General features: G+C 44.9%; 3 protein-coding genes across 12 annotated transcripts; 2 read left to right on the top strand and 1 right to left on the bottom strand.

Annotated features, from left to right (window-relative positions):
• The first annotated feature begins 8,310 nt into the window (after window positions 1-8,310).
• On the top strand, window positions 8,311-17,507 carry LOC125954718 (mitogen-activated protein kinase kinase kinase 15). 7 transcript variants are annotated; one of them, XM_049685266.1, is made up of 8 exons: window positions 8,311-8,386; window positions 9,314-10,074; window positions 11,351-14,081; window positions 14,155-14,376; window positions 14,929-15,075; window positions 15,270-15,375; window positions 15,441-16,786; window positions 16,873-17,506. In XM_049685266.1, exons 2-8 carry the CDS (start codon window positions 10,062-10,064, stop codon window positions 17,051-17,053), a joined length of 4,746 nt encoding a protein of 1,581 aa, XP_049541223.1. In that variant the 5' UTR covers window positions 8,311-8,386; window positions 9,314-10,061; the 3' UTR covers window positions 17,054-17,506. The 7 variants fall into 7 exon arrangements, with proteins under 7 accessions (XP_049541223.1, XP_049541197.1, XP_049541240.1 ...); XM_049685240.1 differs by having other exon boundaries at window positions 8,354-8,386; window positions 8,580-10,074; XM_049685273.1 differs by lacking the exon at window positions 8,311-8,386 and adding an exon at window positions 8,429-8,579.
• Window positions 17,508-17,685: 178 nt separating this feature from the next.
• Window positions 17,686-21,809, top strand: LOC125957379 (protein FAN-like). Its single transcript, XM_049690042.1, has 8 exons — window positions 17,686-18,049; window positions 18,127-18,296; window positions 18,356-18,791; window positions 18,932-19,117; window positions 19,316-20,646; window positions 20,777-20,905; window positions 20,992-21,455; window positions 21,515-21,809. The coding sequence occupies exons 2-8, from the start codon at window positions 18,277-18,279 to the stop codon at window positions 21,616-21,618; spliced, it is 2,670 nt and encodes an 889-aa protein (XP_049545999.1). The 5' UTR covers window positions 17,686-18,049; window positions 18,127-18,276; the 3' UTR covers window positions 21,619-21,809.
• Window positions 21,810-22,166: 357 nt separating this feature from the next.
• Window positions 22,167-25,029, bottom strand: LOC125957386 (synaptotagmin-14). Of its 4 annotated transcripts, none has more exons than XM_049690080.1 (8): window positions 24,926-25,029; window positions 24,558-24,782; window positions 24,279-24,440; window positions 23,572-24,197; window positions 22,968-23,471; window positions 22,705-22,845; window positions 22,439-22,603; window positions 22,167-22,379 (listed from the first exon to the last, which is right to left on the bottom strand). In XM_049690080.1, the coding sequence occupies exons 2-8, from the start codon at window positions 24,565-24,567 to the stop codon at window positions 22,176-22,178; spliced, it is 1,812 nt and encodes a 603-aa protein (XP_049546037.1). In that variant the 5' UTR covers window positions 24,568-24,782; window positions 24,926-25,029; the 3' UTR covers window positions 22,167-22,175. The 4 variants fall into 4 exon arrangements, with proteins under 4 accessions (XP_049546037.1, XP_049546028.1, XP_049546020.1 ...); XM_049690071.1 differs by having other exon boundaries at window positions 24,967-25,015; XM_049690063.1 differs by having other exon boundaries at window positions 24,864-24,990.
• Window positions 25,030-26,040: the final 1,011 nt, after the last annotated feature.

The following is a 26,040-nucleotide window of genomic DNA, read 5'->3' as shown; positions in this document are numbered from 1 at the left end:
CGGCGAGCGAGAAAGAGGACGGGGAGGGCCCACAAGGGGGAGGGGGGTTAACGAGGATGGAGGAAGGGAGGGAGGGAAGGGAGGGTTAGTTGTAGAGCGAAAGCGTCAAAGGCGCACCTCCATAACGTTCGGCGTTCGGGTGACGGACGCTGCTGCTGCTGCTGCTGCTGCTACGGATACCCGCTCGGATCGCCCGCTAATCACCACAGACGATAGACAAACAGGGAAGAGAGGACTGGGTGCGCGTGTGTGTGTGTGAGTGAGAGAGAGAGAGAGAGAGAGAGAGAGAAAGGGTAAGCGAAACGGAAAGAAGCAAAAACGGAGAAACGGAAAACGATCACCAAGCAGTGGCGAACGCCAAAGGACAAGAGACATCAAGAGGCCATCAACATCGCGGCGGCTATCGCGGTTGCTTTCTGCGGTTAGACAGCGGGTGACATACGCGGCCTGCCCTGCCCTGGCCTGGCCTGACTGCGTTGTCTGCCGGCAAAACACCCACGCCCCACATAATCAATAAAGCGGCCCACACACACACGCGCGCGCGCGCGCAATACTATCCATCAATATTTTTGATGCAGATGCTGGCGTTTAATTGGCGGCATTTTTGTTTCTTGTTTTGTTTTTTTGTTTTTTGCTAATCGTCAGTAGCTCTTTGCTGCATATACTACTGTGTCCGAAAAATAAGGTGACATTAGATTTGTTTTGAAAATTCCTTAATTTTTCTTCCAAATCATTTTTTTGCCATCAAAGTAATCCCTCCCAGACACACTTGCACTTATGCCGACGAATAAGTTCAGTTTTTCAAACACGCGAAAATGTCGACTTTAGGAATGGCCTTCAGCACCTTTTTCGCAGCGGCTTGAATCTGCTCTACCGTGTCAAAACAGTGTCCCCGGAACGAAATGTTGGGCTTGTCTAATAGCCAGAAGCCAAATGTAACCAAATCAGGCGTATACGGTTTTATTGGAACGATGTTAGTGAAAGTTTTAGCAAAAAAGTCACAGAAAACCAACGAATTGTGAGATGGTGCATTATCGTGATCGAGCGCTGACGCACTTGAGATGAAAAAAAAACCTTCCAAATGTAATTAGCGCATATGTTTGATATGCCAATATCATCAGCAAAGTCTCTTGTTGTTAATCGACGGTTTTCCAACACCAAATCTTTGATTTTTTGGACGTGATCGCTGCATCGATTGACGCTGGTGGTCGTCTAGAGCGTTCTTCCTCTTCAAAACGTTTCCGACCCTCCTGGAAGTCTTTCTGACCAACCAACCAACTGTAAATATTTTTTTTTGACATAGTATTGTCACCAAAGACTTTCTGTACCAAAGGCATTGGTGTATCTGACGCTGAAAAAATATGTTTAATTGCAAATTCTTTGCTTAAAAATTTGCGATATGGAGAAAAACGAAGAATGCACTTTTCGCAGTTCACAAAAAAATACGTATCTCAAACACTAGTGAAAATTTTGACGTGAAACTTGCCATGGTTATCAATAACAGTGCTGACAACCTATAAAAAATTCAAAATTAAAGATATCAATTTACGCAGGCAATTTGGACACCGTGTCACCTTACTTTTTGGACACAGTAGTATCTATTTTCAGCATTCGGACAATCTTTGACCCCCCCCCCCCCCCCCGGGGGGCCCAAAGCCAAAGCCAAAAGCCAGTAACCATCCATCCCGGACCATCCGGGACCACACGCCAGCCTGCCAGCGAGCCACACATCCGACGACAGAGCTGCGAATTAAGAATTGGGCTGTTGAACGAACGAAGCCGGCACGGATCCTCTGCCTAATGACGTGACGGTGCCGTAACAGTGCCTGTAGGCTCCCGACTTTCCGGTGTTGCTACCTCCTTCTCCACCTTGTGAAGATAGAGAGAGAGAGCGAGAGAGCGAAAGAGAGAGAGAGAGAGAGAGAGAGAGAGAGAGAGAGAGAAGAACAAGATTGTATGTTACGATGGGACGCAGATTCGCAGAGCTGATGAGCTGCTGCCGGTTTTGTGCTGAACCGAGGGAGGGGGAGGGGGAGGGGGAGCGGGGGGAGGCATAAATAAATAAAAAGCCTAACATCCGAGCGACGTGGTCCGCGGCGGTGATGTTAGTTAGTTGGACTGTTTTTTTTTTTTTGAAAAACAAAAGAGCAGCAGCAGCAGCAGCAGCAGTTGGAACAGTTGGAACAATCTAGCATTCGCCCACCCCCCACCCCACCCGCGGGTTAGCAGTCAAGGTCAAGCTGTCCGAGTCTGTCTCGGCTGCTGATCGCCCGTTCCTTCTACTCCTCTTCCTCCTCCTTCTCTTCCTCTACCTGTTTGATGGCACCATCGGCAAATCGGCAGAAGGAAGTGAGAGGGATGGTAGCAATGGGGGGGGGGGGGGGGGGGGTTACCATTTAATTACGTTACGAGCCTCTTTTTTTGGGGATATCGGCCAGCCGGCCGGTCGATTTCCTTCTTCCTCCTCCTCCTTCACCTCCTCCTCCTCCTCCACCGACCTCGCACGGTACTCGCCCAGGGCGCCTCGCGCCCGGAGCTGCAGATGTCAAGCTCAGCCAAACTCGCCACTTTGTTGTGGTTGTGGTTGTGTGTGCGTGCGGCGGTGAGCGGTGATTTTCGGAGCGGTGGTTCGATAGAATCGCTCGATTAATCAAGCCCAATCAGCGGTCAAATCGGATGCGAAAACGATCGCCGCATAGATCGATCGATCCGGGTCCGGGACCGGAATCCGGCCATTCACACGCCGCATCAACCGATCGGGTTGGGTTTTTTTTGTTTTTTATTGGAGAGGTTTTTGTTATTCTGCTCGCGATGCGAAGAGCGAGTTTTTACCACTGTTAGTACAGATACTAACGGTTAAACTGTTAGTAGTTAAATGGTCAGACTTGATTTTAAAACAACAGCCACTAGAAGAGATGCGTTCTCCCCAAATTTTGCCGTTAGTGCAGGCGACAGGATCTTGATAGATTGGTATGCGCTCTCTCTCTCTCTTTCTCTCTCTCTCTCTCTCTCTCTCTCTCTCTCTCTCTCTCTCTCTCTTTCTCTCTCTTTCTCTCTCTTCTCCTCCTCCTCCGCTATCTTTCTCTCTGTCTCTCTCTCTCTCTTTCTCTCTCTCTTCCGCTTTCGCCGCGAACCAGCCCGCGATTTCCCTTTCATTGTCAGAGCTCCGCTTTTCCTTTCACGGAATCCCCGCACACCGCGGACCGGGGCAACCTGGGTGTGGGGAGAGCGAGTTGCTATAAACATTATTTTCGAAGATTTGAAACTATTTCGGGGGCATCGGCGTCGTCACTCTCACCGCCCCCGCCAACTAATGCCTGATCTTTAGCCGGCGCATCAGCCTGGAACGGTGGGCAAACGCTTTTAACGAGCTTGTTTCTCTCTCTTCCTCTCTCTCTCGCGCCTCTTTCCGAAGGAAAGTCTTGGTTAGCAGCAGCAGCAGCAGCAGCGATTGGACAGATATACGGGCCACCCTTACTATTATTGGGACATTTTAAGCCATCTCGTCACCACCAACACCACCACCACCACCACCATCACGGGGCTCAGTATCGGTCGGTTTCGTTTGGATACCCTCGAGATGAGAGCGTCACCGCGCGCGACATCCAACATTGGGAATGGAAAATCGACCGGCGGGAAGAGGAGGAGCCTCCTCTGGCATCCGCTGGCCGTTCCGTTCGTCCTGGTCGTCACGCCGTTGGCGACCGATTGCGCACCGCGGCGCTACGCACCGTTGCTCACATTTGTTCCGGTTTCTTCTCTCTCTCTTTCTCGCGCACTCGCCGTAACAGTAGTAACAGTAACACCGCAGCAAAGCGTGAAGACGCTCCAACCAAAAGCCCAAACGAAGTGGAGAAAAAAGACACAACCAACCCCATCAACCAAATGAATGGCTCAAAAACGACACGTTTAAACTCATAACTGCTCCACCGACCGTCGCTCGCCGACGCGATTGCTTTCACTTGCACCTGTGAACAACGGCCCGTGACAAGTTTCTTTTGGGAGCTGGGAGGAGGAGTGGGCTGGCAACGGGAAGTAGAAGTCGCAGGACACGCGCACGCAGGCAGTACGGCGGACTCAGAGGACATCGACATCGACACGTCCACATTGAAAGCAGCTGTTTCCAGGACTCCAGGCGCTTCTAGCAAGTCCGCAGAATGGGATCGGAAAGGGGGTTTGCCCTGGTTTGTGGTATCATCTGTGGAATGCGGTCCCCCCCTCACCGAGCCGATATAATGAGGCAAGCAAAGCGAGTCAGCCAGCAGTCAGTCAGCACAGGACAACGGGGGCCCACGGGGGCCATGGTATCGATATTATGTAAAGCAAATGCCTGTCCGCCAGAAAACAACCTGCTTGTTACCGTTTACGCACTTACGCACTCTACCGGGAGGGGGCAGGGGGCCGGTTGAGACTGGCCCACACGAGCGTAAGTATGCGCGCAATAGCGAGCGAGCCAAAACGAGCGACCGAAGGGGGGGGGGGGGGGTCCAGACCCGGTAAGCCGGTTGCGCGTTATCGCGATCGCGGCCACTCGTCGCGGAAGGTCGACGGAGGAGGGGAAAAGAAAGGGAGAAAGGGGGGTTGCATGCGGTGCGCGGTCTGCATTCTACTCGCGAAAGGATTGGCCCGCAATGGCGCAATCGCGGTGCTGTCAAACGAGGTAAGTCGGACAGCAGCAGCAGCAGCAGCAGCAGCCGATGCAGACACCTGGCTTGCTGGCCAGGCCAGGGCAGGCGGTCTGGTTGGGAGGCCGATAACCACTGCGTGAGTAACAAGAATTGAGTAACGTATGCACGTTCGTGTGCACACACACACACACACACACTCACACACAGAAAGCCGTGATTCACTTCACACGTGAGGTTGAACGAATTTGACATAAACGATCCACGATAAGGCGTAGACCAAAGGTGGCATTAAACAACAACAACAACAACAACAAAAACCTGGTGGAAATCGAAAATCGAAATCGAAATCGAAAACTCGGTCCATTAGATGAACCCGGCAGCCGCCGCCGGGAGCTTGACCCATGCCTCCCAACGGTGGGGAAGGAGGGGTGGTAGCAGAGCATGCACGGAGAGCCGCCCGTATGGTATCATTGCAGTGACAGTGGGAAACACTAGGTCAGCGTTGAATGGGGAAATTAGCTTCGAAAATTAGTGCCGCTTTGCTGTTGCAGACATACCAGGCGGAATGACACGAATGGGCGTGTAACCAGGGGACCAGGGTCTGTCCCGGGCGTCGTGACACGCGTCGGTCACACACCAAGCTGGGCCTGGGCAAAGCAAGCTGATGATGCTGATGATGCTGATGATGATGATGATTATGTGATTTCGATTTTTCCAATTCCACGGACGGACACCAGGCGCGAATTGCGTGCGTGCGCCAGCGATGTTGATCGCGTAACGCGTGACAACCTGAGCCGAATGGAAGGCGGCTCGGTAAAGAACCACACGGGCAACCGGTCGGCACGGGGGCTGCGGGCCCAACGATATGTGCCCAAGGCCACACCGCACCGCAGCCAATCCAACACACACACGCGCGTGTTGCATGCCCTCAGCAGATGATGGTGCAGCGTCACGCGGTCGCCAACCAGGGAATGCAACACGGTTCGCCGCTATCGGTTTCCCGGGGCGAAAATTTGTTTGGCTTCCCCGGGACCCGGTCCGTTGATTGCGATTTGGGGGCCGCAATCTTGGTGCATCACGACCGCCTGCATCACCTCGAATCGTAACTGAAACCGAACTGAACTCGTAAGCAGAACGATAACCGCTGCCATCGCTGCATCGGAGTTGGAATGAGTGAAGGATGAGTGCATGAAGCCAACCAGGGGGGGGGGGGGGGGGGTGCACCCAGGAGGGGAAAGGGGCCAACAGCGCAACAGCGGGCAGGAACACGCACTGCATGCAGTGCGTTACTGTCTCGATAAACCTACCCTTGCGCAAGCGACACGACGGAGCGCAGGAGTTTAGCATTCGGCACGACGCACCGGACCGGACGTGGTCGATTTCCAAACCCCGACTCCTTACCTCCCAAACTCCCCTGCCGATTCCACGTGTGGCCACGACAATTGCCATCAACTCTTCGGGTTTTCCTGTGTGTGTGTGTTTTTTTCTTCTTCTTCTTCTTCTCTTCGTTTCAATGTCCTCCTTTTGTTTTCGTTTGCTCGTGATTTTATGCATCCAGCGTACGGCGTGGAGCGTCGAGCAGGCAGGAGACCTTGCCGTTCGCCCCTCCTGCGGGGGCTACCCGAATCGATGCCGGCCAGAGCCGGATGGCGATCGGTCACCGTATCACGTGCGAGTGTGTGCGCGCGGGCGCGCGCGCGCTCCGGCGCTCGATATCTAGATCGGCGTTTTGTGAAACTTTCTCCTTTCCAGCCCTAACACCGTATCCCTTCACAGCCAGCTTCACTCATTCCAGCGAGGCAGTAGCAAACAAGTAGCAGACAAACCCTTCAGGCCGGCCAGGCCGATGGTCAGCACTACCAAGTGCTTCCACGTACGCGTGCCACCGCCATGCCAGCATGTCGTATGTGTGTCCTTCTCGGTCACCACCTCCGGCTACTCCGGCACCGAAAGTGCATATCGCAACGGGACGCCACTGTGGACGCACAATAGCAATCGAATGCGTGTATGTTGGGCGTGTTTGGCCTGGATTTGGCCCCGCTCTCCGGGTGGGACGGGGAGGAGCGGAATATGGACTCGATACTGAGAAACAGAAACACCACGAAAGACCCCTCGACCCACCCCACTCCGCTGTAATCTGGGTCACTTGCGTGATTTTGAATGCATCGTGATAAAGTAACAATTGCACAAACACACAAACGCATACGGTTGCTCCTTTACCCTCGCATAATCACGATCACAACTTCACGATCGGGGCACATACCGAGATCGAGGTAAATGGGCCTCTGCCGGTATGCGCTTGATTACGCGCGCGAGCGCGCGCTGATCACAACGCTAAAGGCGCCCCCGTAATCCTAGCGAACATGCTCCTAAAACCGAAACGTTCGAACTGTATCGACCCCCCCGGTGATGAGGTGATGGTTGAGCCTTCTTCGCCATTAGCGCACATTCCACCCCGCCTCCTTTCCACGTCACTGCCCACTCCACATGCATGCAGTTGCAGCAACTTACGGCTGATAAAAACAAAGGCGAACGTACGAGCATCTGCCCCTGATTGCGCCATAGCTATATTGCGCGGTTCTAATGGGTCCACAAATCGAACCGAGAGTAACCGAGAATGTGAGTGAGAAAGGAGTAAGGGGGATGGTGACGTCATTGCCTAATGCGTGTCACGCGTCGACACCTCGACTGGTGCATCATTCAAATTTGGGACCCGTCCCGGCAAACCCCATACAAAGCATGGCCAACTCACTAAGTACCTCACTATGGCATACGCTTATGGCAGGCGATTCTGCGACACACCGTCGCCAGACCGGGGGAGCCTCGGTTCAGCTGATCGGGTCGGTCTTCCTTCCTTACTAGGGACGGACGGACTAAATAGCAGCCGCGTCATGCGACCGATGATGCCATTCTGGTGTCTACTACCCTTTTTTTTCCTTTCACCAGCAACGCTGCGAGGCAGGTGATGTAAACATTATCAACTAAAAGGCGCGGGGGGGGGGGGGGGAAAACAACCATTTTCTATTGCTCGCAATTGCAATTTGGTGCCAATTAGTCAACGCACGCCACATGCATCGAACGCGTAAGATAGCAACGAGGCGTTTGGCTCTTTTTTCCAGCATCCGCTGCTTCTATCGACGCCGGAAACAAAACAGTATCTTCCGCGAAGCTAACTGTGGCGCACAGCAGTAGCAGCAGTGGACAACTCAACCCGATTCCTCAACCCGCAACGCGCCGAGCAATGACTGCTGGAGGGACCGTCTTTGGCCGGTGTCGGTCGGTTGAATGATTGTGCTGCTTCACCGACTTATGGAAGCGATAGTCAAGATTTCATTGACGGTGAACGAGGTAAGCATTACACGATCGAGCCGGCCAGTAGAGTCGCAATTTTCATTCTACAGTGTCTCTACACACGCCAAAAGATTGCTGGCCATGTGGAAATTTTCCTCGTGGAAAAGCATGCATACAGCAAGGACACAACCCAAAATAGCTAGGACACAAACTCTTTTTTGTATGTACTTTTTTTTACATTTTCCACATCGCATGCAAAACTTTTGGCCCTGTGAAAAAGACAGTTATAATAAATCACCAGGGGGCTGAAAAAAAAAAGATTTTCGCTCATTCTTTTCGCTCACACTTTTTCAATTTCGCTCACAATTTTCAGTTTCGCTCACACTGTTCAGTTTCGCTTCCGTTGTACCGCGCTGTTAACAGGGGGTTTTGCTTTTATTTTTACCAAATTGTAGTACGGACGAGAGGTAAGCCTAGAAGATTTTATTATCGTGTCTATACCGTTTGCGCTGATCCTGAAGTACGGAAGTGTAAACGTTAAAAGTTCGTGTTGCGGATCAAAACAGTAAACTATTGTTTTAGTTGAATCGAACAGCCGATCAGCCCTCACGGCCCTCTCTCTCTCTCTCTCTTTCTGTTTCAAAATGTTCGACTCGGAAGGTAGCAGAAGCGCATACAAGAATTTAGAGTGGTTTTTTCGCGGATTCGGGATTCGTTTGCAGTTTATGTTCACGTGCGTGTGCCATGCCTCGCGGATACTGGCTCGGTCTGTCGTTCGGCTTGTTTTCAACCGCTATGGCATTTCCAGTGCAGCATGAGAGGGCCAAAACAGACACCATAATGCAATCAATGCGACAATCAAGAACACAACCTCACTAACAACCTTGCTACGGCATCAACCAACAACAATCGGCGCCCGGTGACCTTCCCGATTGTGACATAACCCTCCCTTGCGTCAATGTGTTTGTTTGTGGCGCCTGTTGCCTTGCGTGCACCAAGTAAGGGTGAGGATGATGAGGCAAGGATTCAGTGCAACAACGAACGACGTGCACGTGTATCCTTGCCCTATTGTGAGTTACGTACATGTTTGTGCACTAATGCAGATACCTACTGCAATGTTATGGGCCGTTTGCATGTCAATGGCGATAAGCCATGCGAGCGTGCAAGAGATGTTCTAGTTCTGTTTAAAGTTATTTTGGTGCGAGATTCGCCGAACAGCCTCATCGCAGCATACGCGTGAATCGGGAATCTCATCAATCTCATCGCCTGTATCATACTGGACTGTCCCTTTAAGATATGAAAGAGCCAGAATATTCACTCCATCCCTCCAGCCCTTACTTATATTCTCTCTCAAAATATTGTGTTTTATTACATGTATATTTTATTGCTTTTAGGCAGGAGCTAGAATCTACATCTGCAGCCGGCACGACAAATGAGCGAGTAGGCCTGGAGCATAGCTGTTTACGGTATCCCGGAAGAATTTATCGCGGTTCGAAAACGCGTTCGTGGTGTCGCCACACACGCATTCAAACACATACATAACCACACCTACACACACCCGTCGATCGACCGAGATCGAGTGGCCGTAGAGGGGTGACAGAAGAGATTGCGAGCGAGTACGGTCACGTTCGCTACCTCCCACGCACGCTGATGGATGGTGAACACGCAGCCACCAGACGCAACTAGTGGTGTGATTTGGTGTATGTGTAGATATATGTATGTATGTGTCTGTGTATGTGTGGTTCGCCGCGTACTCAAAAACAACCCGCAGGCCGTGGTCAGCACGATCTCCCATACAGACAGAAAGAGGGTGGCAGCCGCTCGGGTTGATCGTAAACGGGTTACTCCTGGCCATACTAGGTGTCTAGAATTAGATAAAAACATCAACTTCAACAGACGAGTACGCGATCGAGCGTGTCTGATCATAGAAGACACATAGCTGGACGGTTGGTCCACAGTCCGCGCCGAAACATGTGAACAGCGGTTGAATGCGTCCAACGATGCAGTAGCGTCATCACGTACAGTGTGCGCTGATGCTAGAATACTCCAGTGCACTAAACAAACGATAGAGCCAGCGAAAAATACAACCGCGTCTCCTTTACTGTGCCGGCAGCCAAGGCGAAGCTCTCAAGACAGCACAGGATGGAAGAGGTTGGTAAGTGTAGCGTTCCAAGGCTTTATTCCTCTCTAACCAAGCAAGCATCCGCATGAAGGAAATAGTATATTCCCCCACGTTCATAATAATTAGACTCCGGCATCATGCTACAAATAGTTAGAATGGTATACAATCGTTTGCATTACAAAATTCCTTTTGCGTGTTACGAAAGCCTGTTACCACATTCGCAGTTTTTTTTCATTTTGCTCGCGATTTGCAAAGCGATAAAAGTCTAGCTTCGTCAACTTTGTCGCAGCTTAATTATTTTTTATGTTGTTTGTGGCGACGGTACTCTTTTCTCTTTCCCTCCCCTCAAAACTCTTTTCTTGTCGCGTCGTGTGTCGAGACGATCGCTTTTGCGAAGATTTTCTTTACTCTGCTTCGCTCAGTGCTCACAACAGTGACCGAACGCGAAATTAATGGTTGCGCTGCAGCTATTGGTGGTGATTGCAAGCAATTATTGTCAACCCTAGGGTGGAGTTGCGACCGCTCTGAAAAGATTGTTACTGTGACATGTAATTAACTTCCAACGGATACCTTCGTTCCGCTCAAAAGCTCTATTGCTTGTTGATCCGGTTTGAATCGCCGGAGTGGCGGATCTCGGAAGTTCCTTTACTGGATTGCTTACTTTACGCGTACAGCGGGTCATTATCGATTGATGGAATTCATGCAACCTTCTATCAAACCTTGGCCACATATGCTTGTCGAATATCTGTTACCTGCCAGTGGCCAACAGTTTACGATTCGTGCGAGAGTGCGACCAAGTTACGCTAACATTTTGACCCAGTGCTCGAGTAGTAACGAGATAACCACCATTCGTACAGGACGTACATTTGACTACGATGCTTACGCACGCGCACAATGGTCAGTAGAGGAAGCAAGAGTAATACGTACGAACTCACATATACATACATACAATAGCCCTCGAACAACACAATCAGTGTTCTGCTGTTTATGGCGACCTGTACGCGGATTGTTGATTAGAACATCTACATGATAGTCCACAGTATTTGGCAAGTTCATTGGCAAAAGGTTGACGAACAGATTCGATCTAATTGAGAGTGAGAAACTGGATCAACTATTTTAATTTTCAGTGTCAAGTTGTAAAAAAGTTCGTAGATCCGGGAATTGAAGGATGAAGCGTAAGTTAATGAAGATGCTGAATATAGATTGAACATTTAAATAATGTATTCGGATGCACAAATAACACCAAAGCTCTGTCAAATATGTTTTAATATTCACACGAATCTTATATCCTTCGTTTCTTTTCCAATAGATACTCATGGAGTGAACAGCAAAACCGGCGGAAGCATGTCCAACTTAAGTGATACATCGAGCACAATACCAGTTGGGAACGCAGCTATGACGGTTGCACTACCAAACCAGCCAATAGTCCACGGTGGTGCCGTTAACCAACGACCCCGTATGGACATTGCGGTTGTGATTGACTGCGAGCATAGTACATTTCTCAGTCACCGGAAGGCCGCATTGGAGGAGGTGCGTCAAGCGTGTGTTCAAGTAGGTGCCAACCTGCAGCTGCTACTGTTCGAAGTGCTCGACTATGGCGACCTCAAGACGCTCGAAGCATTCTACAATGCGGACGTTGTCGTAGTGGATCTAAGCGTGCAAACGCAGCAGAGTACACTTTGCTACCAGCTTGGTGTTCGCGAGAGCTTCGAGATGAACGAGAACATTGTCATTTACAACGATACGCATAATGAGGCAACGTTGCGGATGAAGATCTCATGCGGCAATTATCAGTTCGTCTCATACCGGCTGCACGACAGTGGTAATTGCGTGATGGTAACGAGCCCATTGAAGGGTGTTAGCGACGAACAATCGCTAGGGCCTACCACACAAGTCACCACACTCGGCCAGCAGCAGCTACCACAGAACCAGCAACCGATTACGCTACTGACTGCACTGCGCAAGTTATTCCAAGACGTCGAAATTCAATCGAAGGCACACCTGCGGGAGAAGTTTCTTGCTGATCTACGGGGATTGCGCGATCAGCACGCGGGAAATGTAGAGGAACTTCAGCGAATGTTACGTAATATGCGCAAACGGCTAGACGATCCCCACGTCCTTTCGAAAGAGATCGTGCAGACGTACATGCTCTCCTTACGTGACGTTCAAGACTACGATGCGATGGTACAACTGGTAGACGATCTTCAGACAATACCGAACAAGCAAAACTACATTAATACTGGTCATATGCACTACCTCTACGCGTTTGCACTGAACCGTCGCAACCGTGAAGGCGACCGTGAACGGGCTCTACGCACCTGCACAAAGGCCTTGGAGAAAAAAGAGAACCACTTCCCAGATATGCTGTGTCTGTATGGACGCATCTATAAGGACATGTTCGTCGAGTCAAACCATACAGACCAGGAGAGCCTTCGGAATGCGATTATTTGGTACCGAAAGTCATTCGAGGTGCAACCGAACGAGTTTGCTGGTATCAACCTGGCTACGCTGCTGGTGATCGACGGGAAGGACTTTGCCGACACTGAGCTACAGTATATTACGATGAAACTGAATAACTTGATTGGCAAAAAAGGTTCACTTGCGCAGATCCGTGACTATTGGAACGTGGCAACGTTTTTCGAGATATCGGTATTGGCAGAAAACTACGCCAAGGCTATTCAGGCAGCTGAATGCATGTTTATGCTACGACCCCCCAAATGGTATCTAAAATCGACTATCGGCAACATAACGCTGATCGATCGAGCTCGAAAGCGAACAGAGGAAGCCGGAACGGGAATACCGATTGAACAACAGATCTTCCAGTTTTGGATGGAGTTTTTCATGGAAGCGACTGCACCAGAACCAACAAGCACGGTTCGCTTCCCGATACTTATACTAGAGCCGCAGAAAGTCTACATGCCCAGCTATGTGGCGATCCACATGGATGCGGAGCAGAAGTCGATCGATATCTCAAATATCTGTCTGCAGCATGCCAAAGGCACCTGTCTGAAGCTACATGATTTTAACTTTCAAGCCAACCAAATCAAATCGGTCAGCTTGTACAAGCGCGACGAACGCTGCGCTTACCTCTACGTACAGCAAAACTCGGACGACTTCCAAATGTTCTTCCCATCTGTCCAATGCCGGCAAACGTTCTACGATCGTATACTGCAGATGACTGCCGACCAAGGTTCGGGTTTCATCGATCTTTCTTCGGCGGAGACAACAGCCGATGAACTGAAGTACGAATATGAAACGGATGACCACGGTCGTCGCATTGTTCTCGGCAAGGGTACGTACGGAACGGTATATGCGGCTCGCGATCTTACAACTCAGGTGAAGATCGCAGTGAAGGAAGTGCCAGAACGCAACACACACGACGTGCAACCACTGCATGAAGAGATTAAGTTACATTCACAGTTACGCCACCGCAACATAGTTCAGTACTGGGGTTCGAAGTCGGAGGATAACTTTTTCAAAATCTTTATGGAGCAGGTACCGGGTGGGTCGCTCTCGGCACTGCTGCGCTCCAAATGGGGTCCGCTCAAGGAAACGGCAATCGCTTTTTACTCACCCCAGATACTGGAGGGTTTGAAGTACTTGCACGATCAGAAGATTGTCCACCGGGACATAAAGGGTGATAATGTTCTGGTCAATACGTACAGCGGCGTGGTGAAGATCTCCGATTTTGGTACCTCAAAACGGCTGGCCGGCATCAATCCAGTGACAGAGACATTTACCGGTACGCTACAGTACATGGCGCCGGAGGTAATCGATCAAGGTGTACGTGGCTACGGGCCAGCGGCAGACATCTGGTCGTTTGGGTGTACCGTTGTTGAGATGGCCACCGGCAAACCTCCGTTCATCGAGCTCGGCTGTCCTCAAGCGGCCATGTTCAAGGTGGGTTTCTACAAGACGCACCCAACCATCCCACCGGAGCTATCTGAGCGCGCCAAACGCTTTATTCTCCGTTGCTTTGAGGTCAACGTAGATCTGCGTGCGACAGCCGCCGGATTACTGGATGATCCCTTCCTATGCGAGTGAGTATCTAGTCATGTTACAATACACGTGACCCAAAAAATAATTATTTCATAAACTTCCTTCTGCTTACAGCATGAACAAAAAGATGCGTCCATCGATCAGCAGCAGCAGTGCAAGCGGGATCATTGGTGGTGTTGGGGGAGGTGCTGGCGGTGTGCCATCAATTACCGGCTCGTCGGGTTATGAATTTGCCCGCAGCGTCAGCATGCCCGCAGATCGACATGTCACGAAGCCACTCTCCTCACAGCATAACACGGCTGTGTGCAACACACCAACAATCGGTTCTGAAAATAAGTGAGTCTCTTTACGAATCGATATTGTATAGACACCATTTTTTTTTAGTTTCGCGGTGCTGTACTTTTTTCATTTGCCATAAACATTTGCTGTTGATCTCTTTTCGATCATATCCTAAAACCAATAGTATAATCCTTATGAGAACGCTTGGAGACATTTACTAACGTGTGCATGTTACAATAGTTCTTTTTAAGTTTTAGCAATCACTTTTAAGATTCTGCTTAAGTAATTACAAATAATTTATTTTTATTTTTCGTTCTATGTGGTTTTCTTCGTTGCCACCATCCTGCGTTCGATTGTCTTCGATGTTATTCGGTGTTTTATTTAATCTCGTTTGGTTTGATCTGTTTCAATGTGTTCTGCATTTCATTGCAAAATTGTCGTACACACTCACAATACATACACCGTACACTACGTCATTTTACGCACCGATCTCTTTGCCTCTATAAAAACTATTTGCCACCGATAAAATGGATGCAAAAAAAATCGGTATACGCTTTCTGCTGGTACGCGATTATCAACCTCAACTCTGTCATCATCAACATGCCTAAGCTCAAGCTCCTCGGCTTTCTATACAACGGCCGCGTCCGTAACCAGTCCGACTGTACTGTCGGCCTCGGTTCGATCTCGGAACAGACAACTGTCTCAGCTAACACCGATCAAAATGCCCAAGCAGGGTGGTGGTGGGAACAGTATCGGGTAAGTGAAAGCCATCTGGTTAGTCGTGTCTCCCACGTTATCCAGATGTGATCCATCGCTCATTTCAACAGGTGGTTGTAGGAGTGTGTGTAAGCTTCAGTGGGTCAGAGTTTTTTTGCAAGTAAAGATAATTCGCTTTTTTGTATCAGAATTGATGATAGCACAAACTTTTCCCCTTTTTCATATCGTTGCAGTAACCTAGCTGAGACACCTTCACTTGAGATTGAACCGGCTGATCAAACGCCTACAGCTTTTCACCTGAATCGTCGTAGTTCATCTGGTGTACTGCTCTCACCAGAGGTATTTTTTCCTAGTGTCTATTGACAAGGCATTTGTTTATTCCAAAATATTTCTATGTTTCTTAGGTTGAACTAACATCATCCACGACAAGTAAGTCGCCTCTGGGTGCTGTTAGTGAGGCTAGCGAAAGCGACGGTTTTTATTTGTTGAAAAAGGATTCGCAAAGACGCACCACATTGGACAAGGTGTTATATCACGATGTGAACAAAATCTGCGAGGTGTGGCTGGACAAGATCGAGTCGGATCGCAAGGAGAAAGTGGTGATAACGCGAAGTCACCTCGAAACGTTATTAAACGCGTTACGCCGGTACATAACTGAGCAGCGAAAGGAAGCGCTAGAGCAAGCGATCGGTCAACTAAAGGAGCGGCTCGATTTTGATTCAACCGCCATTGATCATTTGCACCTGGCGCTATACTCGTTCCAGGATGCAGTTAACACAGTTTTACGGTCGCATAACATTAAACCACACTGGATGTTTGCGTTAGACAATCTGGTAAAGAGTGCGGTACAAGCCGGAATCATGATATTGTCGCCAGAATTAGGGGCAAATCTCGCCGGCCAGACACCAAACGACGATGATGATGAGTATGATAACGAAGATACTGGTTGCTCGGGCGTTGCTATTGCAGGTGCCACTGGTGTTGGACCCGCGGTAATTGTGAACCGGAAAGGTCCGCGTAATCGTGAAAATGCTGACCGATCGTTAGCAGTAGTTCGCGACTCACGGCGACAGTATCCGCGAGATGAGCACGATTGCGTGACTATGCACAACTACGAGGATTGCGAAGACGATGAGGATGACGAGGAGGACGATGATGGTGACGAAAATGAGGAAGGGTATCGTATTGGAAGAAGTCTTCATCGATCGTATCGCAATGGGACTGGTCTGGTCGGTTCGGCTAGCTCCACCACCATTACCACCGTGCAGCAGCGGGGAGCCAAACGAAATGCAGAGCTGCGAGCAGAAATTACAAGACTGAAGGAATGCATTATAGAATCTCAGCGAGCTTACGAAGCCACTTTCCGGGCGCTGCTCGACAACGGTGCGTTCACGCGATGCCTTAGTGATCAACTAGTTGCACTAATAGAGCGGGGAATCGATCGTGATGAACGCCACGGTACCAAGCGTCCGTTCGCTGCAAACCAGCTGGAGGAGCAGAATATAGAGCACCATAAAGAACGAAACGAGGAGGATAAAAAGAAAGAACGGCGGAACGAATGGAAAAGCGCTAATGTAGCTGTTGCCGATGAGATGCCGCCGGATCCCGATCGAACCGTGCTGGACAACTGGCTGCAGCAGCAAGGAATAGCGAGTACTACGAGCCGCCAGCGAATATTGCGCGAGGGCTTCCGTTTCCATGATTTTCTTTACGATCTCGAGCGGGACGATCTGCGCCGGCTAGGTTTGAGGTATTGATTGATACTAGAGCAGAACTCTATCTCTAAAAACTAAAAATTGAAATATTCATAATAACATCCTTTATTCTGTTTTTCAGAATGGGAGAACAACTACGGATTTGGAGTGCATTAAAGGCGCACCGCCAACAACAACTCCATCAGCCCACCACTATCTCCAACTGCCGAAACAGTGCGACCGATGAAAACAACCATCAGGCAACCTTACCGCATGGTCCGCAACGATACTCATACCGCGAGGAGGATGAAGACTTTGACTAGCGGACAAGTTTATTGTTCCGAGCATATGGCTCGAGGCTTTGCGTCGCCAATGTTCATCGTACAATTGCAACTATTGTGTGCGTGTATATCTGTTTGTGTGTGCCATAAGCTTGCAGGAAGCAGAAGGCGACCGTAAGAGCTATAAATCTCCTCCATACGCCTAATTGCACAAACCGCTGGGCTGCTACCGTCCTGTATCCATTTTAGTTATTAAGATACTGCGCAATAATACGAGTGCCTTGGTGATTATAGGCTGATCCTAAGCTGATATTGGAGACCGCCACTATTGCGAATCGTTGGAAATAGCTACTATCAGCCAAGAACAAATAAATAATCCAAGAAATGCTTTCTAAAACTGCTTAACTAGCAATTTTATCTCTCTTCTTTTTCTCAGAGCCAAAACATTAAACGATAGTAGGAAAGTGAAAAGAAGTTATTAAACATTTCTAAAACTATTACCAAAAATATATTTTTGATGTCACCCCTCTCTCCCAAATTCCTTAATTTCCGTTTTTTAAATGTTGGTCTTGTGAAATAAAGCGCATCAATCCATCAAAATGCCACATCTGAAACACTTATCTTTTTCACAGGAATAAATCATAAATTATAGTATTTATGGAGGCAGGAGGGAATGAATTTATATTCAAAAGTTTTGGCTATAATCTAAGAAAATTTTCGCAACCCTCTCCTACTATCTAATATTTTCATATACGCCGCCTTAAATTTTTGCCCCTGTGAATAAAAGCGCAACAAATCATACAGTCAGAGTGTAGGAAGAGGTTGGGGGAAGGGCTTTGTTTTTACCCTTTTCGCTAGTCGATGACTTGTAATGTTTAGAAAACAATCGAAAGATTTTTAGGGAAGGAAAACTAAAAAATAATAGTAAAAGTGATGGCAAGAACAATTTAGCGAGATGCAATTCTCTCTGGAACTTACTGCTTTATTACCCAAATAATCTAATAGTGTGGACGAAGACAAATCCAATTGTAATTAACTGTACATCCGCTCCGGCAAGTTCTAAGGTTCGTAATACTGCAAGGATAGTGCCATTGACAATCAAATTCTCCCTCTAGTCATCGTCACGGCAAGTTACCTGCAACGAATATAACGAATAATTGTTTGCCTAACAAAAAGAACAAAACTATTGCGTTTTTTGGGACAAACAACCGCTCGGAACCTGTTGCTTGAGGGAGATCAATTTCCGGGAATCCAGAAAGATCTGCATGGATATGGAAAATCAGCGGTATTGCAATGCTATTTACATCTCTAAATCTAAGCTAACGTGTGTATTTTATCTCGCAGATTTTCTTTGCTCTTGTTGGAGCCAGGAGAGATATATTTTGAAGACTTCTCGGTTGATGTAATCAACGAAAACTTATCGCCTTGTAAAAATGAACATCGGATGAATGGACGGTTGAAGATGTGTTCCAAATCTCTGGTATTTGAAGCAAAAAATAATTTGCAATATCCTCTTATTAAAATAATGTACAGGGATTGCACCAATATAAGCCGATACCCCAAAGATGCATCGAATATTTCGGATTGTTCAGAACTTTGCCTAGAATGTCATCAGTTTATTGAAATGCTCAATGAAAACCTTATTCAACCTTATCGATTTATACAGAAAAAGACCATATTTATTGTAAACTTTCACTACGCTAAATTAGATGAGTGTCTTCAGCAAATAAGTCAGCTGTTTCGTGCCGCTACATTGAGTTCACATGAACAAAACAGTATGGTGAGTCAATCAATGTAGAATATTTAACGAATATTATGCGATTCTATGCATACACACGTAAATTTCCCAAGGACGGACCGACCCGTCCTAACCCCGTTCGATCTAACTTATAATTTTTCTATTTCTTATCATCAATATAGATTGCCACTATAACGTACTCTCGCCATAGTCGTATCAAATTCAATCCCTTGTGGTTGAACAACTTATACGAACGAACTATAGCTGATTTTCAAATAGAGGAAATTAACCCATTGGTTGTCAATCCTGGAAGGCTTCTTTTGACTAATTCATTTATTTATTATCAACTTTACAACAACATTCACACGGTAAGAGACTTCTTTGATGTAACAACTTTCTCTGTTCAATCTTCAATCCTCATTAATCCTTCACACATTATAAAGTAATAAGCAAATGCTTTGCCTATTTGCCGGCTGTTAGCTTGTCTCAAAGTCAAAATTGACGTTGAATACCATCTCAACTCTACCAACTATTTTAATACCTTTTTGAATATTGTTTTCTTCCAGATACCTGTCGTTAAAGTGCCAATTAAATCAATTGTAGGAATTTCAAAACACCGTTATCTTTTGCGCCATATTGGTTTGAAAATTCGATGGAAAGACAGCAACCAGCCCAATTGTGCCGAACGCTGTTGGTATTTCGCCTTTCAAGATCAAACTGAAAGAAACGATTGTTATCGTAGTATATCTGAGCAAAATGATTACTCAGTTGTTGAACAAAGTCCAGAAAGCACGACATTGAAGTGGCAAAATGGAATTATTTCAAATTATGATTATCTTTTGTACCTCAATAGTCTTGCTGACCGTTCATTTCAAGATTTAACACAATATCCTGTTTTTCCGTGGATAATTACAGATTATTGGTCAGCTGAATTAAACCTAAAACATTCGAATGTTTACCGCGATCTTTCAAAACCTGTTGGAGCACTAAATCCTGAACGCCTAACACGACTAAAACAACGGTATGAAGAGATGTCAGAGCCAAAATTCCTGTATGGTTCTCACTACTCGACACCCGGTTTTGTTTTATATTATCTTGTTCGAAAGCATCCTGATTTAATGCTTTGCCTACAAAACGGAAAGTTTGATCATCCAGATCGGATGTTCAACTGTGTTGGTGATGCATTCAATAATTGCATGAATAATATGTCTGATTTTAAAGAACTGATTCCGGAATTTTATGATGTGAGCAAACAGGGCGATTTTCTTCTTAATACAATGAAAATAGACTTCGGACTGCGTTCTGATGGGACGCCTGTGCAAAATGTTACGTTGCCTCCATGGGCATTGAATTCTCCGACACGATTCGTACAGGTACTGCGGGAAGCGCTTGAATCTGACATTGTTTCTAGTCAATTGCATCATTGGATAGATTTGATATTCGGCTACAAACAGCAAGGAACGGCAGCATTTGAAGCCGATAATATTTTTTACCATCTATGCTATGAAGGATCCGTTGATTTAAGTCTTATAAACGATTTGGTGGCAAGGCATGCTGTTGAAGTTCAAATTTCCGAGTTTGGGCAAATTCCCAAACAAATATTTCGTACAGCACACGTATCTAAGTTAATCAAAGTACCTTTATGCTTGGGGAGCGAGAGAAAAATTGAGTTGAAAAAAGAAATAGAATATTTTTCGCATAAAGCTATAATAACTGCTCTGGCTGTAGATGCAATCACCGGTAACATTTTCACAACCAGCAAAGATGGTACCATGACTTGTTACAATACACATGAAAAACGAAAAATGCGTAGTGTTCAGGTCAGCGACTTGCCGCTCAGTTCTGTCCAGTTATCTTCCGATGGATCAATCATTCTCGGTGGCTGGGATAACACTATGTAAGAAACCATCACATTCTTTTATTTTATTTATTTCAAACATATTGAATTTGTATTTAGAATGAACGACAATCAATTTCAAGGTATTTGACATTTTGTGATAATGCTTCTTTTACCACATTTCCAACAGCATAATCTACAATATGGATTTCGGAAAAATCTCTTGTACGATTCCAGCTCATGATGATGCTGTATCATGCTTATCGTATATTTGCCGTCATAATTTACTTATATCTGCAAGTTGGGACTGTAGTATAAAGTAAGAAATAAAAATTTAATATTCATCCCTTATCATCAATGAAATTCACAGCAATGACCGATTGAAAAAAAACCTTTTCGTTTCAGAATCTGGAGAGATTATCATAACGATTCGGTCATTGGCTACCTCGTAGCCGAGGAAAAAATTATTTCTATTGATACATACAACGATGAACGGTACATTCGTGTAGCAGTTGGACTCAGCAATGGAGAACTATTGCTGTACGAAATCGATTCTAAAAATGTACAGATGTCCGCTATATCCACGAAGGATAACCACAAGATTCTTGTGACATACGGACATGCGGTTCGTGATGTTAAGTTTAGCGGAAAGGGTACTTTAATCGCATCCTGTAGCGACGATAAGCAAATGTGTGTGATAGATTCTCAAAGCTTTATGAAAATTTGTGGAAGAGAGTTTGAATCTAGTGTTCGTTGCCTTAACTGGATTAAGAATGATCAGTATCTACTAATAGGTGATCATGCTGGAACTGTACACGTTTGGAACATGGTTCAAGGACTGATACAATATCGAGCCAGCTTACACAGTGGTAAGATGAATGTAAATTGTAATGAAATGAATACCTTAAAATGTTATTATCACTTACAGATACGGTCTATTGTATCGCTCCTTGGAATAATGTAGAGATTGTCAGCTGTGGTAAAGATGATAATAAGTACTGTATTAAAATCTGGAAATTTTCTGAATTATAATTCATTTTAAAAATAATATGATTATTTATATCCGGTATTCCATATTCCATTATTGTATCAAAACTGACTAGAATTTCATTTTCTACACCATGCGAAAGAATATAATATACAAATCTAAAGTATGCTTACATAATTAGTTGCCACAAAATTCAAAGACTTGGTCAATCAACTCAGTAATCGTACTGACTCGTATAATAATATACGATCAACACATAAAATTAGGATATGTTACACTTATTTTTTAATAACTTGATTGTTGTTGGATATAGTTTTAAGGGAAATATTACTGATCGCAGTAGTCTGAAATAAAAGAATCTTAGAAGGAATGAAATAAAAACAATTGTTAATGTTGATTCATTCGGAATTAGCACTTTTTAAACGATATTTGCTTATACAGCCCTGTATTTTATTTGAAACTGAAAATAAATAGTGATTGATACATTAAAAGTTTAAAGATTGTAAAAATATATCATTATCTATTTTTCTAATTTATCATCGCAACGATTTCGAATAAGACTATTTTTCCAAGCCTGGTTTCTTCAATTTAGAATTTAAAATCATGAATCAACCAAAATATGCCAACGTGTAATCAATTCAGATCGCGAACAAGTTTCACGCACTTCGTTCCAATGTGTCATCTCTTCAGGTCCACTTGAGTTCAAACCCATACTAAACCAACCCACCATTTCATTACGTTTCATGTTGCGTTTAGCGTATACTGAAATAATTAATGTAACATCATTGAGTTGAAACATAGCGACCTAAAATGCATAGAGGTTGATAAAATATACATCATTCGAATGGCACGAAATCTTAATACCTGAAAAATAAATGTTTCCTTGAACAATGGATTTGGTTGTCCTCGGCGTGTTGATGTTTTAGCACGTGCTATTTCATGACCCATACTACTAACCAAACACATTTTAACGTATGTATCTGGTACTTTCGATAGATAATGGTTTCTGAAATGACTACCTTTCACGATCTAAAAAGGACATTAAATTATCTACTATAAAGTTTTTGTTTTTAAATTTACTCCATTAAACATGCATATTATGTCGTCCCTGCATATGCACAAAGACTTACTTCAACTGTTAGTCTTCCAGTGATTCCGTTGTATCCTAGCCCAAGTAATAACTCAGGTACGCCACCATGCTGCATCGAAGAGGTGGATCCTGTACTTTCGGATCTAGTAATGCTCAATAAGTCACTCGTGGATGTTGTATCCTACGAAAAAAAAAATTAAAGCTTTAAAAGGTCATCGTTGAGCTAACTTATTTCCCTTATGGTACATTAATTTTATAGCTATCGTTTATTCCGAAAATATTATCTATACGCACTATACGCACCGTGCTTGAACCACGAGGTTCCAAGTGAAGCCATAAGTTAGTCTCGAGTTCTAAGTCTATGTTTGCGAAGCTTACGATGGTTTCTCCAATAAGTCTTTCCCTGCGCATCCGTTCACATCCATACACCCGGATACGCAAACCCATTGAGTTTACTTCCTCGGGATTGACTCGATGCAGCAGAAAACTTTCCATGAACTGTGGATTTTCTCCAGAGCGGATTTTGGTTTTGTGCTTTTGCTTTTTGGATGGTAACATTAAAAAACGAACTTGTGTGTGCGTTAACTGCCCTTTATCACTTCTACTTGAAATCCCTTTTGCTTGTAGCACATGTACAGTCATTTTGCGCATCGGGGCGTCGTAGAGTAGTGCAATCTCTAAACATCCGTTAGAGTAAATTGTTGGTAACGGACTTTCCAGAGCGTTGATAGTATTATCTAGATCCGATTTCAGTGACTTTATGTCGCTTGTGTCGTACAACCGCTCTTGCGATAAGACAAGAATGCACTGAGATTAGAGATTAGATATAGTTGAGTGAAGGTTCAGGAAATTATTTCTATGAAAAATATCATCATTTAACGCCAAAACAACTTTACAAAATACTTACATCGTTGTTAAGACTGCTATCTTCATCTAAGCTATTATGTTCTTGCAATGATGCATGGTCACAATTAACTGCAGTTAGAACGGCGGCAGCTTCTTCAACACATATTTTATTTTTCCGAATTATTCTTTCGGATTGAGAATCATTTTCTCCGCTGAGGCTCTCTTTTAGTATAGATGCATTAGATGTCGTTTTTAACTGCCATCGCAAGGCTCGTTCATCATTTTCCTTAGTCAGTTCAGGCAGCAATAGTTTGGTTTTAGTTTTGCATTCCGTATTATTGGCGTATGGTAGTAATGCAGCACATGAAATGGTATTTTTCTGAGCATCTGCTGATATTTTAATTGGCGCAGCTAAGGTTGCTTCTGAATAGCTTGAATCATTGCAAGAATTAATTATTCCCACCTTTCCACCTTCTGCCATTGCCAATGGGTCTGTAGAAGAACCGTTCTTACAAGATAATATTTTATGAATACTATTGAAATGACTAATAGAATCATCTTTAGTTCCATTAGTTTGATTGCAAGCCGATCTATTATGTACTTTGTCGCATGATTGTAGTTGCAATCGACGAATTGTTTCGTCTTCTGAGTCTGAACTATTATGCCCATCATAAGCAAACTTGCTCCCTGTTAAACAAGATTATAATACTTATTAAAAGACACATTCCTCCGCTCACGGAATGCTACATTTGAATGCACTATACTTACGAATACGATGGTATGTACTCTCTGGAATAAGGTGATCTTCAAATGACAAAAATGAAGATGATGTACTAAAACATCTTATTTTGCTCACATACAAGAACAATACAAACATTAGAGCAATAAAGCCCAATCCTATTCCTAAAACTGTGGTAACCTCCACGGGTGCTAGAATAGTTAAAAAAAAAGCAAATATTTGCATAAATAAAACAAAATTTGCTATTGTGTACGTGCTTTGATAGTGGGGTGAGGGGAGGAGTACTTAACTACGCTCAAATTACTTACATGAAGTCATATTTAAGTCTTTCGGGTATTCTATGTCCTACTTAAGAAACTAACATTTGCACTTTATGTATATGATTGGTACATACATTAGTACTTCGCATGTTAAAAGTATCATTGCAAACATTCAGATTTTGCGTAGTTTTAGCCTCATATAAGGATTACACCATATGCACGTATTGTTCAAACAATTAGATGCAATATAATATTGTTTTCAAGCATGTTCATCTATTTTACGTAAACCGATGTTGGAAGAGAAATTATGTTATTAGCTTCAATTTACCCTTAACCTACATGTTTGTACACTACATGGTGTAAAAGTCCAAAATGTTTAAACACTGCGCAAACGGATATTATTTATTCCTTATCACCTTTTTCGTAATGCTTGATTTAGAAATTTTACCAAACGTACATTATTCAGATTTTCCACAGTCCATTATTGGAACCATAACAAAAAGAAAGTTTTCAGAAATTTGCGAACCAACATTCTGCGCAGCCGCCGGTTTTACGTGGATCCATAAAAAATTATGGCACATGGCACATAAAGTTATGGCAACAATAAAAAAATACTATAAATTCTTCAAGGATAAAGGAAATTTCGAGGGAAATTACATGGATCAAATTCAAGGAAATTCACCACAACTCACCTCACTCACCAACCCTTGCGTTATTTATCTTTTGTGTAAAGACATATATGTTTTATCAACGATTGATAGTTTTTCATCATGTACCGCTATTTTTCATAATCACTAATCGTCATCAATATTTCGTATTTAGCATTATCATTTATCATTACCATTTTTTTTAGTTCCCACTCGATAGTATCGTTTAGCTACGCCTTCTTTTTTCGCTGCGCTGTTTATCGTCACACTAGTTATCTCGCTTACACATACTCTATCTTCTTCAAGTAAGGCGGTATCGAGGACCTTGCAGGATAATCCTTGATATGGTTTGCAATTGGATCATTTTACAAGCTACATATCCTCTGAGCAGCTACAAATTTCTTTAGATACATCGCTTGCTCCAGTGTAGCCTTTGTCGCATAATTATAAAATATCTTTTACCAGAACTATAACATTTCCAATTTAATGTTGTATTTATTCTCCGTTTTTCTGGCGTTACTATTTGCTTCTATAAATCGACAAATAAGTTTCAGTCTCCTCTGCCTGTAGAAAGCAACACAGTTTAGACATTTTAGCGTTTGATCAAGGAATAAATCAGTTATGCATCGCATTGGTTTTAATCTGTTTGAATGAGATATAATTATTCAGATTTCCTTAATGTAATAATGTGCGCTATGTTATCTATTCGGCTTCCGCCCTCACTAGAATCTCATTTGAACCATGCTACATTTAAATGGAAGTATGCAACTGGAATGCGAAGTAAGTACAACGACAACCCTAGTAAACCAGTTTGAAAGACAACTATTGCTGTCGAAAAAAGACAAATTTTGAAACTTTTCTCAACAAATGGAAATATTTGTTGC

Source organism: Anopheles darlingi, chromosome X (genome assembly GCF_943734745.1).
Source record: "Anopheles darlingi chromosome X, idAnoDarlMG_H_01, whole genome shotgun sequence".
Taxonomy (NCBI): Eukaryota; Metazoa; Arthropoda; class Insecta; order Diptera; family Culicidae; genus Anopheles; species Anopheles darlingi.
Note: the sequence above shows the minus strand (reverse complement) of the source record. Positions and strands in the feature narration are given on the sequence as shown.